Source organism: Coregonus lavaretus, assembly GCF_964263955.1.
Source record: "Coregonus lavaretus genome assembly, chromosome: 8".
Taxonomy (NCBI): domain Eukaryota; kingdom Metazoa; phylum Chordata; class Actinopteri; order Salmoniformes; family Salmonidae; genus Coregonus; species Coregonus lavaretus.
Window position 1 is genome coordinate 54,393,965 of NC_139995.1, and position 17,920 is coordinate 54,411,884.

A 17,920-nucleotide genomic window follows, 5' to 3' on the forward strand; every position below is an offset into this window, starting at 1 on the left:
TTTGTGGCCACCGGAGTATGACACGGGACTACAGTTTGCATTGAATTGTGGGTCATATCAACCCCACAAGTGATCAAAGTTCTTCACTCGCTCCCTTAAGCTAAATCGAGGGCAGAGGGGGAAACGTTAGTGAATTGGACCTCCACTTAAGATGGCAATCAAACTGCATCCGGTTTCGATGGGGATTACCCAAGGGAAAGTGGTTAGCGCGAGGGCTGCGGGGGTAAAAATCGTTTGTTTGGACTGCAGCTATACTGTACTGTCTTTGTTAAAATGGTGGAAGCCCTCAATGGCACTGCCCATGCTAAGATGGCCTTTTGGCCACTAGAGGCCTCTATCATTCTCTATGGTAACAGCCCAAATGGTAGATCACCGAGCAGATAATCAAGATGGCAGGTATGTGGGTAGCTAGCTATCGTAATAACATTTTTTCGAAACTTTAACGAAATCGTGTCTGTGAAAATACCGTTTAGGGTGTCTTTTATGAAAATTCGGCTACATTGACGCATAATTTCTACCTTTGTTGTGTGTTGTTTTCAAGCACTAAGGATAGCTTGCTACATGGGCAGCAAGCTGTGTTTTCAAGCGAAAGGGAAAGCTAGCTAGCAAGTTCTAGTATTTGTATCTGCTTGTTGTTGACAACACTAACACTGCACATGTTGTTTCTTGGTATGGGTTGTAGCTATAATGTGTTAGGTCTAGCTAATATGTAATGTTAGCTAAATATGTCATGTCGACTTGTTTTCAAGGTACTGTATCTGGCTAGCTAGCTAACTAGCTAGCTTGCTAAATTAGCCAGTTGATTTAGCTAGCTAGCTAGCCACTACGCCGATATCTTGGCATACCAAATCCAGCTCAAAACAAAGACATGTAGCTAGCAAGCTACATTGTGATTTGGCAACCGTATATAACTTTACAGTAACGAGAATTAGCTACATAGCTTATGTTAGTTCGTTATTTTCATTGGCTGAAACAGTATAAACTAAATTGTTATGGGAAGAGTTTGTTTTGGAGTTTGGAGGAAGAGTTCCTAATTCTATGTTTTATTAACATTGGCAGCTGGCCACTGCACTTTTATGTGGTCTTACTTGTTACCACTGGATTAGGCTAGACGCCTGCTAGCCAGCAAATCCGACTCGCTTGTTTACAGCTGTACTAAAGTCAGACAGCATTCCTGTGTATATTGAAGGGGTTAGAGTAATCTCGCCCTTGCATTCGATTTGGAACCTGACTGCCTCCCAGGTGTGAGCCAGGTGCCCCGCTCTGTCCCACTGCGAAGTTGGCTCAAAACAAAAGTGACATTGTATTAAAAACAGTTAAATGTAATGGGAAATGTAATCTACGTAATCCCAAAAGGAATTATTTATCATGAGAGGGCCATTAACAATAACTAGTAATGATGCATATGCCAAGAAAGGTTAAAATCTCACCTTTTTGATAAAAATAGTTATAAATTGCTGAGGTGTAGTCACTTTTGAGGATATAAGCTCAAGTACACAGTATACATATGATAAGCATATACAGTGGCTTGCGAAAGTATTCACCCCCCTTGGCATTTTTCCTATTTTGTTGCCTTACAACCTGGAAATAAAATGGATTTTGGGGGGGTTTGTATCATTTAATTTACACAACATGCCCATCACTTTGAAGATGCACATTTTGTTTATTGTGTATGTCAAAAATAAGTCAAAAAAACAGAACTTGTGCGTTCATAACTATTCAAATCTCTGGAAGACTGAAACAGGTTTCCCTCAAGAATTTCCCTGTATTTAGCGCCATCCATTATTTCTTCAAGTCTGACCAGTTTCCCAGTCCCTGACGATGGAAATGCTGCCACCACCATGCTTCACTGTGGGGATGGTGTTCTCGGGGTGATGAGAGGTGTTGAGTTTGTGCTAGACATAGCGTTTCCTTTGATGGCCAAAAAGCTCAATTTAAGTGTCATCTGACCAGAGTACCTTCTTACATATGTTTGGGGAGTCTTCCACATGCCTTTTGGTGAACACCAAACGTGTTTGCTTATTGTTTTCTTTAAGCAATGGCATTTTTCTGGCCACTCGTGGAGTGTACGGCTTAAAGTGGTCCTATGGACAGATACTCCAATCTCCGCTGTGGAGCTTTGCAGCTCCTTCAGGGTTATCTTTGGTCTCTTTGTTGCCTCTCTGATTAATGCCCTCCTTGCCTGGTCTGTGAGTTTTGGTGGGCGGCCCTCTCTTGGCAGGTTTGTTGTGGTGCCATATTCTTTAAATTTTTTAATAATGGATTTAATGGTGCTCCGTGGGATGTTCAAAGTTTCAGATATTTTTTTATAACCCAACCCTGATCTGTACTTCTCCACAACTTTGTCCCTGACCTGTTTGGAGAGCTCCTTGGTCTTCATGGTGCCGCTTGCTTGGTGGTGCCCCTTGCTTAGTGGTGTTTCAGACTCTGGGGCCTTTCAGAACAGGTGTATATCTAAGATCATGTGACACTTAGATTGCACACAGGTGGACTTTATTTAACTAATTCCGTGACTTCTGAAGGTAATTGGTTGCACCAGATCTTCTTTAGGAGCTTCATAGCAAAGGGGGTGAATACATATGCACTTTTCCGTTATTTATTTTTTTAGAAATTTTTGAAACAAGTTTTTTTTTTTTCATTTCACTTCACCAATTTGGACTATTTTGTGTTTGTCCATTACATATGAAATCAAAATAAAAATCCATTTAAATTACAGGTTGTAATGCAACAAAATAGGAAAAACGCCAAGGGGGATGAATACTTTTGCAAGGCACTGTATGAAACTATGAAATATTGTATGTATTTCCTATTCAACAAAACTGTATGAATAAGGCTTGAAATGACTTGTATGCTTTCTAAATATAGTATAATCAAATCATAAAATTACTAACTATAAGATTTCACCTTATAACTGTAAAATACATATTTGTGTGTTTAGTGTTAGAGAAATTGTGCATATTTTCTAAAGGTCTCTCTTAAACAAAACATCTGTCCCCATCACTGAATGTCTCACAGAGCTCTAGGTTGGCTTTCTGAACTCGTTAGGAACTCACCTTTTAATCTCGTATTCATATTGTCTGTCTATGAGAAACATAATGTGTTTTTTGTTTAAAATCGATGAATTATGTTTATAAATCGAGCTATGAATGTGCTACAGTGAGGAAACCACTCTCCTGCTGCGCTACGATGTAAGGATTGCAGGCATGTGCTTTCTTGGTGGCTGTGACGTAGGGTTCAAGTGGTTTCAGATTTCAAATCCTACGTCACACAGGCTCAGAGAATATACTACTGTGTCCGTGGGAACCAGGGCTATCACTCAATGCAAGCCATATTGATCTACGGTGTCCACAGATCGATTTATAAGCGAAAATGTAGGTTGTAAACCGGTACCAGAACCACGCAGGTCCCCTAAACAGGGGATTTTTTTTTTTTTTTTTTTTTTTACATCTAAGAGGATTAATTAAGCATGTGTAGTAATTAGTAGGATTCTGTTTTTTTACATGCAAATGTGATTCCTTTTGATAAAAACGCTTTATCTACCTTCCCAGTAAAAACTAGTTTGAAAATTCAAACATTTATTTTATGGGAAAGAGATGTTGTACAGTTGAAGTCGGAAGTTTACATACACCTTAGCCAAATACATTTAAACTCAGTTTTTCACAATTCCTGACATTTAATCCTAGTAAAAATTCCCTGTCTTAGGTCATTTAGGATCACCACTTTATTTTAAGAATGTGAAATGTCAGAATAGTAGAGAGAATGATTTATTTCAGCTTTTATTTCTTTCATCACATTCCCAGTGGGTCAGAAGTTTGCATACACTCAATTAGTATTTGGTAGCATTGCCTTTAAATTGTTTAACTTGGGTCAAACGTTTCACATAGCCTTCCACAAGCTTCCCACAATAAGTTGGGTGAATTTTGGCCAATTCCTCCTGACAGAGCTGGTGTAACTGAGTTAGGTTTGTAGGCCTCCTTGCTCGCACATGCTTTTTCTGCCCACACATTTTCTATAGGATTAAGGTCAGAGATTTGTGATGGCCACTCCAATACCTTGACTTTGTTGTCCTTAAGCCATTTTGCCACTACTTTGGAAGTATGCTTGGGGTCATTGTCCATTTGGAAGACTCATTTGCGACCAAGCTTCCTGACTGATGTCTTGAGATGTTGCTTCAATATATCCACATAATTTTCCTTCCTCATGATGCCATCTATTTTGTGAAGTGCACCAGTCCCTCCTGCAGCAAAGCACCCCCACAGCATGATGCTGCCACCCCCGTGCTTCACGGTTGGGATGGTGTTCTTCGGCTTGCAAGCATTCCCCTTTTTCCTCCAAACATAACGATGGTCATTATGGTCAAACAGTTCTATTTTTGTTTCATCAGACCAGAGGACGTTTCTCCAAAAAGTACGATCTTTGTCCCCATGTGCAGTTGCAAACCGTAGTCTGACTTTTTTATGGCGGATTTGGAGCAGTGGCTTCTTCCTTGCTGAGCGGCCTTTCAGGTTCTGTCGATATAGGAAATCTTCACAAGGTCCTTTGCTGTTGTTCTGGGATTGATTTGCACTTTTCGCACCAAAGTACGTTCATCTCTAGGAGACAGAACGTGTCTCCTTCCTGAGCGGTATGACGGCTGCGTGGTCCCATGGTGTTTATACTTGCGTACTATTGTTTGTACAGATGAACCTGGTCCTTCAGGCGTTTGGAAATTGCTCCCAAGGATGAACCAGACTTGTGGAGGTCTACAATTTTGTTTCTGAGGTCTTGGCTGATTTATTTAGTTTTTTCAATGATGTCAAGCAAAGAGGCACTGAGTTTGAAGGTAGGCCTTGAAATACATCCACAGGTACACCTGAAATTGACTCAAATTATGTCAATTTGCCTAACAGAAGCTTCTAAAGCCATGACATCATTTTCTGGAATTTTCCAAGCTGTTTAAAGGCACAGTCAACTTAGTGGATGTAAACTTCTGACCCACTGGAATTGTGATGCAGTGAAAGATAATTTCACTTATAAGTCTGTAAACAATTGTTGGAAAATTATTTGTGTCGTGCACAAATATAGTTTGTTAACAAGAAATTTGTGGAGTGGTTGAAAAACTAGTTTTAATGACTCCAATCTAAGTGTATGTAAACTTCCGACTTCCAACTGTATGTGTGTGTATATATATATATATATATATATATATATATATATATATATATATATATATATATATATATATATATATATATATATTTTTATGCCTTAAGGGGTCCTAGAATTCTAAATCAAATAGCTAAATATTCTTGGTATGACCATCATCTTATAACACGTACTCAGTATGACATCAGAAATTACATAATAACCAACTGTTGTTGATTTTAATCTTATTTGTATTTAGACACAGCAGAGACGATGCACGATATGGCTTGGAAAACATACCTCAATCCAAGGATGAGAAATGCGTTGTACTCCGAATTGTCCCATTATCTCAACTGTTACAGAGAAGATTGAATGACTGCTAGTTTTTTAGCTAGCTTTCCCCTTTTCTCTCCTACATTAAATAGTAACAGTTAATGTTTTAGCTAATCCCCATGTAGTGTTGTAGCTGAAGGTATGTTGATTACATGTTTGTAAAATCTGTACTCATCACCATTCCATTTTGCAGGTCTGTCTTTATATTTTGAAGATGGTCATGATGATTTGGATGACTGTGAGTATTCCCCCTCACCAATATGTTTCAAATACCATGTTGAATTATTGTGAAGTTCATGTAGAAATACTTACTGAGACACATACAATGCAGGCTTTTACTGACACCTTCCACAGTGTGGTGAGGGAAGCCTGTAGTTTCTGGTTGATCCACTTTGTCCACATGAAATGTAACGCCTTTACATTTTATCTACAGCGACTTACAGTAGCATTTATGGTTAAGTGCCTTGCTCAAAGGCACATCGACAGATTTGTTTTCTTCACATAGTCAGCTCGGGGATTCGAACCAGCGACCTTTCAGTTACTGGCCCAACGCTCTTAACCGCTAGACTACACCCTGACTTTGTGTTAGATCCCTCCCTCTGGGTTCAGGCAAGCTGTTATTAGCAATATCCATCTATCCATCTTGTCTATGGTGATGAAACCACATAGGCTACTCATTTTGTAACTGAAACAGGCAGTGCAATAGCTGTCACTTTTTCCAAATTTTGTTATGTTACAGCCTTATTCTAAAATTGATTGAATAGTTTCCCCCCCCCCTCATCACACAATACCCCATAATGACAAAGCAAAAACAGTTTTTTTGAAAATTGTTCAAATTTATAAAAATAAAAAAACGGAAATATCACATTTACATAAGTATTCAGACCCTTTACTCAGTACTTTGTTGAAGCACCTTTGGCAGCGATTACAGCCTCGAGTCTTCTTGGGTATGACGGTACAAGCTTGGCACACCTGTATTTGGGGAGTTTCTCCCATTCTTCTCTGCAGATATAATGGCGCCGGAGGGGATGGCTGTCGTTTTACAGGCTCCTAACCAACTGTGCTATTTTGTTAGTGTTGTTTGTAACTTATTTTTTTACTTATTGTGTACATAATGTTGCTGCTACCGTCTCTTATGACCGAAAATAACTTCTGGACATCAGAACAGCGATTACTCACCTCGCACTGGACGAAGATTCTTTCTTTAACGAGTCCGACGCAAAGGATATACTGCTTTCTCCGGAACGGGCCCAAATCCCCGTCATCATTTGCGTGAAGAAAAGCCAGAGAAATAGGGGGCGGAGGTCGGGCTGCCTTCTCAGAATCCGTAGGCGAGTGAGTAAACCTCCACTACCATCCGTTCTATTGGCCAACGTGCAATCATTGGAAAACAAAATGGATGATCTACGATCAAGAATATCCTACCAACAGGAGATAAAAAAATTTAATATCTTATGTTTCACTGAGTCGTGGCTGAACGACAACACGGATAATATAGAGCTGGCAGGATTTCCCATGCATCGGCAGGACAGAGAAGCTACGTCTGGTAAGACGAGGGGCGGGGGTGTGTGTCTATTTGTCAATAACAGCTGGTGTGTGATGTCTAATATTAAAGAAGTGTCAAGGTATTGCTCGCCTGAGGTAGAGTACCTCATGATAAGCTGTAGACCACACTGTCTACCAAGAGAGTTCTCATCTATATTATTCGTAGCCGTCTTTTTACCACCACAAACCGATGCTGGTACTAAGACCGCACTCAATGAGCTGTATAAGGCCATAAGAAAATGCTCATCCAGAAGCGGCACTCCTAGTGGCCGGGGACTTTAATGCAGGCAAACTTAAATCAGTTTTACCTAATTTCTACCAGCATGTCACGTGCAACCAGAGGAAAAAAAACTCTAGACCACCTTTACTCCACACACAGAGACACATACAAAGCTCTCCCTCGCCCTCCATTTGGCAAATCTGACCATATTTCTATCCTCCTGATTCCTGCTTACAAGCAAAAACTAAAGCAGAAAGTACCAGTGACTCGCTCAATATGGAAGTGGTCAGATGACACGGATGCTACGCTACAGGACTGTTTTGCTAGCACAGACTGGAATATGTTATGGGATTCATCCAATGGCATTGAGGAGTATACCACCTTAGTCATCGGCTTCATCAATAAGTGCATCGACGACGTCGTCCCAACAGTGACTGTACGTACATATCCCAACCAGAAGCAATGGACCCAACCAGAAGCAATGGATTACAGGTAACATCCTCATCGACCTAAAGGCTAGAGCTGCCGCTTTCAAGGAGCGGGACACTAATCCGGACGCTTATAAGAAATCCCGCTACGCCCTCAGACGAACCATCAAACAGGCAAAGTGTCAATACAGGATTAAGATTGAATCCTACTACACCGGCTCTGACGCTCGTCGGATGTGGCAGGGCTTGAAAACTATTACGGACTACAAAGGGAAACCCAGCCGCGAGCTGCCCAGTGACACTGAAGCATGCATGAGAGCACTAGCTGTTCCAGAAGACTGTGTGATCACGCTCTCGGTAGCCGATGTGAGCAAGACCTTTATAACAGATCAACATTCACAAAGCCGCAGGGCCAGACAGATTACCAGGACGTGTACTCAAAGCATGCGCGGACCCTGCACCCAGGGAAGCGAAGGTAACCTGCCTAAATGATTACCGCCCTGTAGCACTCACGTCGGTAGCCATGAAGTGCTTTGAAAGGCTGGTCATGGTTCACATCAACAGCAGCATCCCGGATACCCTAGACACACTCCAATTCGCATATCGCCCCAACAGATCCACAGATGATGCAATCTCACTCGCACTCCACACTGCCCTGTTGCTGTTCATTGACTACAGCTCAGCGTTCAACACCATAGTGCCCACAAAGCTCATCACTAAGCTAAGGACCCTGGGACTAAACACCTCCCTCTGCAACTGGATCCTGGACATCCTGACGGGCCGCCCCCAGGTGGTGAGGGTAGGTAACAACACGTCTACCACGCTGATCCTCAACACTGGGGCCCCTCGGGTGCGTGCTCAGTCCCCTCCTGTACTCCCTGTTCACCCACGACTGCGTGGCCAAACACGACTCCAATACCATCATTAAGTTTGCTGACGACACAACAGTAGTAGGCCTGATCACCCACAACGATGAGACAGCCTATAGGGAGGAGGTCAGAGACCTGGCAGTGTGGCCAGGACAAAAACCTCTCCCTCAATGTGAACAAGACAAAGGAGCTGATCGTGGACTACAGGAAAAGGCGGGCCGAACAGGCCCCCATTGACATCGACGGGGCTGTAGTGGAGCGGGTCGAGGGTTTCAAGTTCCTTGGTGTCCACATCACCAACAAACTATCATGGTCCAAATTCACCAAGACATTCGTGAAGAGGGCACGACAACACCTTTTCCCCCTCAGGAGATGGGTCCCCAGATCTTCAAAAAGTTATAGAGCTGCACCATCGTGAGCATCCTGACCGGTTGCATCACCGCCTGGTGTGGCAACTGCTCGGCATCTGACCGTAAGGCGCTACAGAGGGTAACGCGTACGGCCCAGTACATCACTGGGGCCAAGCTTCCTGCCACCCAGGACCTATATACTAGGCAGTGTCAGAGGAAAGCCCAAAAAAATTGAGCAAAAGGCTCCTTAACAGCTTCTACCCCCAAGCCATAAGACTGCTGAACAATTTATCAACTGGCCACCCGGACTATTTACATTGGACCCCCCATTTGTTTTTACGCTGCTGCCACCCGCTGTCTATTATCTATGCATAGTCACTTTACCCTTACCTACGTAAACATATTACCTCGACTAACCTGTACCCCTGCACATTGACTCTGTACTGGTACCCCCTGTATATAGCCTCGTTATTGTTATTTTATTATGTTACTTTTTATTCTTTTTTACTTTAGTTTATTTGGTAAATATTATCTTAACTCTTTCTTGAACTGCATTGTTGTTTAATGGCTTGTAATTAAGCATTTCATGGTAAGGTCTACACCGGTTGTATTCGGCGCATGTGACAAATAAAGTTTGATTTGATTTGAGATCCTCTCGAGCTCTGTCAGGTTGGATGGGGAGTGTCGCTGTACAGCTATTTTCAGGTCTCTCCGGAGATGTTCGAACAGGTTCAAGTCCGGGCTCTGGCTGGGCCACTAAAGGACATTCAGGTCCCGAAGCTACTCCTGCATTGTATTGGCTGTGTGCTTAGGGTCATTGTCCTGTTGGAAGGTGAACCTTCTCACCAGTCTGAGGTTGAGCGCTCTGGAATAGGTTTTCATCAAGGATCTCTCTGTACTTTGCTCCGTTCATCTTTCCCTCGATCCTGACTAGTCTCCCAGTCCCTGCCGCTGAAAAACATCCCCACAGCATGATGCTGCCACCACCATGCTTCACCGTGAGGATGGTGCCAGGTTTCCTCCAGACGTGACGCTTTGCATTCAGGCCAAAGAGTTCAATCTTGGTTTCATTAGACCAGAGAATCTTGTTTCTCATGGTCTGAGAGTCCTTTAGGTGCCTTTTGGCAAACTCCAAGCGGGCTGTCATGTGCCTTTTTACTGAGGAGTGTCTTCCATCTGGCCACTATACTATAAAGGCCTGATTGGTGGAGTGCTGCAGAGATGGTTGTCCTTTTGGAAGGTTCTCCCATCCCAACAGAGGAACTCTGGAGCTCTGTCAGAGTGACCATCGGGTTGTTGGTTACCTCCCTTACCAAGGCCCTTCTCCCCCTGATTGCTCAGTTTGGCCGGGTGGCCAGCTCTAGGAAGAGTCTTGGTGGTTCCAAACTTCTTCCATTTAAGAATGATGGAGGCCACTGTGTTCTTGGGGACCTTCAATGCTGCAGAAATGTTTTGGTACCCTTCCCCAGATCTGTGCCTCGACACAATCCTGTCTCAGAGCTCTACGCACAATTCATTTGACCTCATGGCTTGGTTTTTGCTCTGATATGCACTGTGAAATGTGGGACCTTATATATGCAGGTGTGTGCCTTTCCAAATCATGTCCAATCAATTGAATTTACCACAGGTGGACTCCAATCAAGTTGTAGAAACATCTCAAGGATGATCAATGGAAACAGGATTCACCTGAGCTCAATTTCGAGTCTCATATCAAAGGGTCTGAATACTAATGTAAATAAGGTTTTTCTGTTTTTAAAAATAAATACATTTGCAAACATTTCTAAAAACCTGTTTTCAGTTTGCTATTATGGGGGTGTTGTGTGTAGATGAATGAGGATAAAAAAATAATGTAATCAATTTTAGAATAAGGCTGTAACGTAACAAAATGTGGAAAAAGTAAAGGGGTCTGAATACCTTCAGAATGCACTGTATATTGAGGTTAAATGTGGTCTCTTACTACTTGCGCCAGGATCACCCCAAAGCGTACTGATATCAATATAATAATTCTAACACAGCCTATTCTGATAGCAGTGGTTCCTTGTCCAGATGAAAGCGCTTACTCACCTAGTCTCCACACTCACTCACTTCATCGTGAACAAACATGTTTGTAAAGTTGTGATTTTTCCCTCCCTTATAGTTGGGTTTGATGACTATGGATCGGAGTGCGACGGGATTCGGATCACAGCTTTTCTGGATGCAGGGCAGGACAATCTCACCCCCCTGGGGAGACTAGAGAAATACGCCTTCAGCGAAAATGTCTTCAACAGGTAGGAACTAAAATGATGACGCACTTAGATACACGCCACAGGGAAGCAATAGCAAAAGTTTAGATATAATGTGATGTTCATGATGACTGGCATTTGTTTTTGCAATGTTGGACCACAATACACAGTGTTGATTGAAAAGTTCTGGTTCTCTGTGTTCCTGTGAGTTCACCCAACCTGGGCTCATGCCATGGCATGGCTGGAATATAACAAATTATGTCAGGCATCAGTGAATGGGCTGAGTGAAGGCTGGGCATTCCATACTGCCAGGTCTTTCACCCTGTGCTTCAAGACATGATCTCACGAGGTGCCACGCTTGTTATGACGTGCCTGGTTTGACCTAAGTGTTTATGATGTGGTTTCTTCTTGATTTCTGCCAAATCGAAGATAAAAGCCTGCCTGATGCCCTCTGGTTTTTAAAGGCCTTAGCGTGTGCTTTGGCATAGCTTGTGCAAATCACCTCTACAAACACCCCATCAACACCCCTCCATTGCCCCCAATTGAACTAAACTCATGGAAAGGAAGTTTTCATGCTCTGCTTGTTGAGTTCAAGTCCTCATTGGGGTGATTTGTAAGTGCATGTGTGTGATGTTCTCGTCAGCTATGGGCCGGCTGCGCTGTGTTGTGCTACTTGGGCTAGATGCTGGCCCAGGCACTAACTTGGGGCTTGTGTTGCTTTCTAGGCAGATCGTGGCACGCGGGTTGCTTGATGTGCTTCGAGAGTTCAGTGACAATGAGAATGACTTTATCAGTGTCATGGAGACAGTTGCCCGAATGTCTGAAGATGGAGGTAGATGTTTTATTAAATGTATATTATTTGACAATTCTGTCATGTGTTTGTGAGGTTGGGATCAATTCCATTCTAATTGCTGTCACTTGAATTGTACATGGAAGGTTGGCGATCCATCGGAGTGCAATTTAATCCCTGAATTGACTGACTTTTACATGCAATTGACCCCAAACCCCAAATGAAAATGTATTGTATTGTTAGAACCTTTTTGTATGCGTGTTTGTGACCATCTCCCTCTGTGTGTGTCTGTGTCATCGTTGTGCGTGTCCTCAGAGCCCACCGTGCGCGCCGAGCTGATGGAGCAGGTGCCCAACATCGCCATGTTCCTACACGAGAGCCAGCCCAACTTCCCAGCAGCCTTCTCCAGATACCTGGTGCCCATCGTGGTGCGCTATCTCACAGACCCCAATAACCAGGTAGGAACATATGGGACTCCAAAATGGACCACAACAAAACCGTGACATTATCTTAAGCAACTGTGACTACTGACACCCTTTGGCTGTCATTTGTGCATATGAATTGTAAATGGTGATTTATTATTGGAAATTCAACAAGCTCGTAATACATTAAACAAATTCCAGGAAAAAAGGCTACCATAGTGAACTGAACAGAATATGTGCAGCGCACAATAATCAGTGTGTATTTCCAGGCTAAGTAAAGTATTTCCAGGCTAAGTGAAGTATTTCCAGGCTAAGTAAAGTATTTCCAGGCTAAGTAAAGTATTTCCAGGCTAAGTAAAGTATTTCCAGGCTAAGTAAAGTATTTCCAGGCTAAGTGAAGTATTTCCAGGCTAAGTAAAGTATTTCCAGGCTAAGTGAAGTATTTCCAGGCTAAGTAAACCCTATATTGTGAGGTAAAGCGGTCAGTACTGACAGAGATGGTATTTTTTCCCCAGGTGAGGAAGACCAGTCAGGCGGCCCTGCTGGTGCTATTAGAGCAGGGTCTCATCTGCAAGGGTGACATGGAGACCAAAGTGTGTCCTGTTCTACTGGACCTCACCGAGCCCAGCAGCGACGACGACTACAAGATAGAGGCCGTCGCAGTAAGATTACTTTGGCTTTGGGTTTATTGATGATTCAAGCTCACATTTTTTATTCAGATCACAGAAACTGAAGAAATGCAGAACATGTCAAACGCACTCAAACATTTTTCAGAACAACTTATCTTGCCCGTATCTGTTGATCTTTGTTTTATGTTCTGTATACAGTGGGGGGAAAAAGTATTTAGTCAGCCACCAATTGTGCAAGTTCTCCCACTTAAAAAGATGAGAGAGGCCTGTAATTTTCATCTTAGGTACACGTCAACTATGACAGACAAAATTAGAAAAAAAAATCCAGAAAATCACATTGTAGGATTTTTAATGAATTTATTAGCAAATTATGGTGGAAAATAATTATTTGGTCACCTACAAACAAGCAAGATTTCTGGCTCTCACAGACCTGTAACTTCTTCTTTAAGAGGCTCCTCTGTCCTCCGCTCGTTACCTGTATTAATGGCACCTGTTTGAACTTGTTATCAGTATAAAAGACACCTGTCCACAACCTCAAACAGTCACACTCCAAACTCCACTATGGCCAAGACCAAAGAGCTGTCAAAGTACACCAGAAACAAAATTGTAGACCTGCACCAGGCTGGGAAGACTGAATCTGCAATAGGTAAGCAGCTTGGTTTGAAGAAATCAACTGTGGGAGCAATTATTAGGAAATGGAAGACATACAAGACCACTGATAATCTCCCTCGATCTGGGGCTCCACGCAAGATCTCACCCGTGGGGTCAAAATGATCACAAGAATGTTGAGCAAAAATGAAGAATGAATGGGGCCATGTATCGTGAGATTTTGAGTGAAAACCTCCTTCCATCAGCAAGGGCATTGAAGATGAAACGTGGCTGGGTCTTTCAGCATGACAATGATCCCAAACACACCGCCCGGGCAACGAAGGAGTGGCTTCGTAAGAAGCATTTCAAGGTCCTGGAGTGGCCGAGCCAGTCTCCAGATCTCAACCACATAGAAAATCTTTGGAGGGAGTTGAAAGTCCGTGTTGCCCAGCGACAGCCCCAAAACATCACTGCTCTAGAGGAGATCTGCTTGGAGGAATGGGCCAAAATACCAGCAACAGTGTGTGAAAACCTTGTGAAGACTTACAGAAAACGTTTGACCTGTGTCATTGCCAACAAAGGGTATGTAACAAAGTATTGAGAAACTTTTGTTATTGACCAAATACTTATTTTCCACCATAATTTGCAAATAAATTCATAAAAAATCCTACAATGTGATTTTCTGGAATTTTTTTTCTCATTTTGTCTGTCATAGTTGACGTGTACCTATGATGAAAATTACAGGCCTCTCTCATCTTTTTAAGTGGGAGAACTTGCACAATTGGTGGCTGACTAAATACTTTTTTTCCCCACTGTATGTCTTTATGTTCTATATAGGTCCTGTATGTCATATGGAACATACAGACATATACAGTATAGAACATAAAGGAAATACAGGACGTAGACACAAAGATGCAAGAGTAGTGGTTCTGAGGTATTATACCAAAAACACGTCAGACAAAGATGATATCGGCTAAGACTGATCCCTGGGTGGGAAGAATGAAGATGGTTGTTAGTGGACCCTAGCCACAATATTTAAGTCAATATCAGATGCAGCTTCAGAGGAATTGTCAGTAGCTAGACAAGTCCGCATTAATCCATGCTCACTACCAGTACTGTGCTATATAAATGGGGTTTATTTTCGTAACCTTGACGATGCTTTCTCTAATACGGTTAGCTGTGGAACGGTAAGGCTGTGTGGAACGGTAAGGCTGTGTGGAACGGTAAGGCTGTGTGGAACGGTAAGGCTGTGTGGAACGGTAAGGCTGTGTGGAACGGTAAGGCTGTGTGGAACGGTAAGGCTGTGTGGAACGGTAAGCCTGTGTGGAACGGTAAGGCTGTGTGGAACGGTAAGGCTGTGTGGAACGGTAAGGCTGTGTGGAACGGTAAGGCTGTGTGGAACGGTAAGCCTGTGTGGAACGGTAAGCCTGTGTGGAACGGTAAGCCTGTGTGGAACGGTAAGGCTGTGTGGAACGGTAAGGCTGTGTGGAACGGTAAGGCTGTGTGGAACGGTAAGGCTGTGTGGAACGGTAAGCCTGTGTGGAACGGTAAGGCTGTGTGGAACGGTAAGGCTGTGTGGAACGGTAAGGCTGTGTGGAACGGTAAGGCTGTGTGGAACGGTAAGCCTGTGTGGAACGGTAAGCCTGTGTGGAACGGTAAGGCTGTGTGGAACGGTAAGGCTGTGTGGAACGGTAAGCCTGTGTGGAACGCCCAGCTGAATCCTCCACAAAGTCCAATAAGTGCTGTTTGAGAACCAAGCACTGTGCTTGGATCCACGTGGAGGTGCAGGGTGCACCTAGACGCTGATCTTGGGTCCGTTTAGTATTTTGCCCCAGCAAATAATTTACAGATTGGGGGGGGAGGGGAAGCTTATCCCAGATCTGTACCCTGGAGCCCCTGTGGATTCCATTAGAGTAGCATTGATTGCGATGCCCTCTCCTCTCTCCCTGCTCTGTAGATCATGTGTAAGCTGGTAACCATGCTGAGCAAAGACACAGTGGAGCAGCTGCTGCAGCGCTTCTGTGAGCTGTGCAGCGACGCCAGGCTATTCCAAGTCCGCAAGGTAAACGCACACGCTTCTCCGGATCCAACTAGAGCACAGTTTTGACAATAAACATTACACACTGTTTATGGTAGTCGCTCAAGGAGTGTGTTTTCACGTCTTGAATCTTCCAAAATGTTCACAAACTGAATGAATGCAGTTGCTGAAGGAGTGTGTTTTGTGATTCAGTATGAAGGCGTAAACTGTCGTTGTTTTCTGTTTGGAATTGTAATCCCCTCTGGAACTTAGAACCAGTTGGGGAAGGGGTATTTATCTGAACCCCTGGAGATATTCCGGAGCTTGTAATGACTGTAATGCGCCTTGGTGTGTCCCAATGTTGCCCCTTAATACTGTTGGTTCTGAATAATACGTCTGTAAGGCTGACATAGATAAACAGTATGTTTTTTTTCCAGCCGTACCAGTGAGCAAAAGCTGCATGAACAAACTATTTTTAACAACAGGTTTTTGACACTGTTTTCCTTCAGGTGTGTGCAGCCAATTTCGGAGAGTTCTGTTCCATTGTGGGCCGGGATGCCACAGAGAAACTACTGGTGAGAATGTGGCATTATTTCATATATATATATATATATATATATATATATATATATATATATATATATATATATACAGTACCAGTCAAAAGTTTGGACACACCTACTCATTCCAGGGTTTTTCTTTATTTTTTTACTATTTTCTACATTGTAGAATAATAGTGAAGAAACCAAAACTATGAAATAACACATGCAATCATGTAGTAACCAAAAAAGTGTTTTTTTATATTTGAGATTCTTCAAAGTAGCCACGCTTTGCCTTGATGACAGCTTTGCACACTCTTGGCATTCTCTCAACCAGCTTCATGAGGTAGTCACCTGGAATGGATTTAAATTAACAGGTGTGCCTTGTTAAAAGTTAATTTGTGGAATTTCTTTCCTTCTTAATGCGATTGAGCCAATCAGTTGTGTTGTGACAAGGTAGGGGTGGTATACAGAAGATAGCCCTATTTGGTAAAAGACCAAGTCCATATTATGGCAAGAAAAGCTCAAATGACAGTCCATCATTACTTACTTACTTACATCATTACTAAGACATGAAGGTCAGTCAATACGGAACATTTCAAGAACTTTTAACGTTTCTTCAAGTGCAGTCACAAAAACCATCAAGCGCAACTGGCTCTCATGAGGATTGCCACAGGCAAGGAAGACCCAGAGTTACCTCTGCTGCGGAGGATAAGTTCACTAGAGTTACCAGCCTCAGAAATTGCAGCCCATCTGGTTTGCGCTTAGTGGGACTATAATTTGTTTTTCAACAGGACAATGACCCAAAACACACCTCCAGGCTGTGTAAGGGCTATTTGACCAATAAGGAGAGTGATGGTGCTGCATCACGTGACCTGTTTTCCACAATCACCAGACCTCAACCCAATTGAGATGGTTTGGGATGAGTCGGACCGCAGAGTGAAGGAAAAGCAGCCAACAAGTGCTCAGCATATGTGGGAACTCCTTCAAGACTGTTGGAAAAGCATTCATCATGAAGCTGGTTGAGAGAATACCAAGAGTGTGCAAAGCTGTCATCAAGGCAAAGGGTGGCTACTTTGAAGAATATCAAATATAACATATATTTTGATTTGTTAAACACTTTTTTGGTTACTACATGATTCCATGTGTTATTTCATAGTTTTGATGTCTTCACTATTATTCTACAATGTAGAAAATAGTAAAAATAAAGAAAACCCTTGAATGAGTAGGTGTGTCCAAACTTTTGACTGGTACTGTATATCTCACTAGGTCAGGATATTTAAGCCTCCATATATCCACTAGTTCTAATATATCCATGATATTCGTGATTTCCTTAAGTGCAACCTACTTGAATTTGTCTCATAAGAAATGATTGTTTTCATTGGAAAATGTTTTGCTACAGTTTGCTACGATCTCCAGTAATGAATACATGGTAATGATTGTCTTCTGTCACTGCCCAGATGTCCAAGTTCTTTGACCTATGCTCTGATAGCCTTTGGGGCATCCGAAAGGCGTGCGCCGACTGCTTCATGATCGTCTCCAACTCTACCTCCCCCGAGGTGCGACGCACTAAACTGTCCCCCCTCTTCAGTAGCCTCATCAGTGACCAGTCTCGCTGGGTAAGAGCCAGCGCCAGACGCGTGCGCACACACACACACACACACACAGTATAAACACCATTCTATTCTGGTGATGTTTGTGTGAGACACGTTTTCCGTGTGAATGACCATGAATTACAATAACAGTGATCATAGACTGACGGTGAACATCATAGAGATATATTATTGTGTGTTCCTACATTGTTGTATTTAATGATGTGGTCAACATGCTCTGTTGACCCTCCA

The 17,920-nt window shown here is 42.8% G+C and overlaps 1 protein-coding gene across 1 annotated transcript in view; it reads left to right on the plus strand.

Moving 5' to 3' along the window:
- The first annotated feature begins 356 nt into the window (after nucleotides 1-356).
- Nucleotides 357-17,920, plus strand: part of LOC311134321 (serine/threonine-protein phosphatase 4 regulatory subunit 1-like) — a 40,087-nt gene continuing 22,523 nt past the window's right edge. Inside the window, exons 1-9 of the mRNA XM_084167965.1 lie at nucleotides 357-396; nucleotides 5,651-5,695; nucleotides 11,007-11,136; nucleotides 11,817-11,923; nucleotides 12,197-12,339; nucleotides 12,819-12,965; nucleotides 15,478-15,582; nucleotides 16,047-16,112; nucleotides 17,537-17,695. Coding sequence (XP_084024091.1) covers nucleotides 390-396; nucleotides 5,651-5,695; nucleotides 11,007-11,136; nucleotides 11,817-11,923; nucleotides 12,197-12,339; nucleotides 12,819-12,965; nucleotides 15,478-15,582; nucleotides 16,047-16,112; nucleotides 17,537-17,695 — 909 coding nt within the window. The 5' untranslated portion in view covers nucleotides 357-389. The remainder of the gene's footprint in view (nucleotides 397-5,650; nucleotides 5,696-11,006; nucleotides 11,137-11,816; nucleotides 11,924-12,196; nucleotides 12,340-12,818; nucleotides 12,966-15,477; nucleotides 15,583-16,046; nucleotides 16,113-17,536; nucleotides 17,696-17,920) is intronic.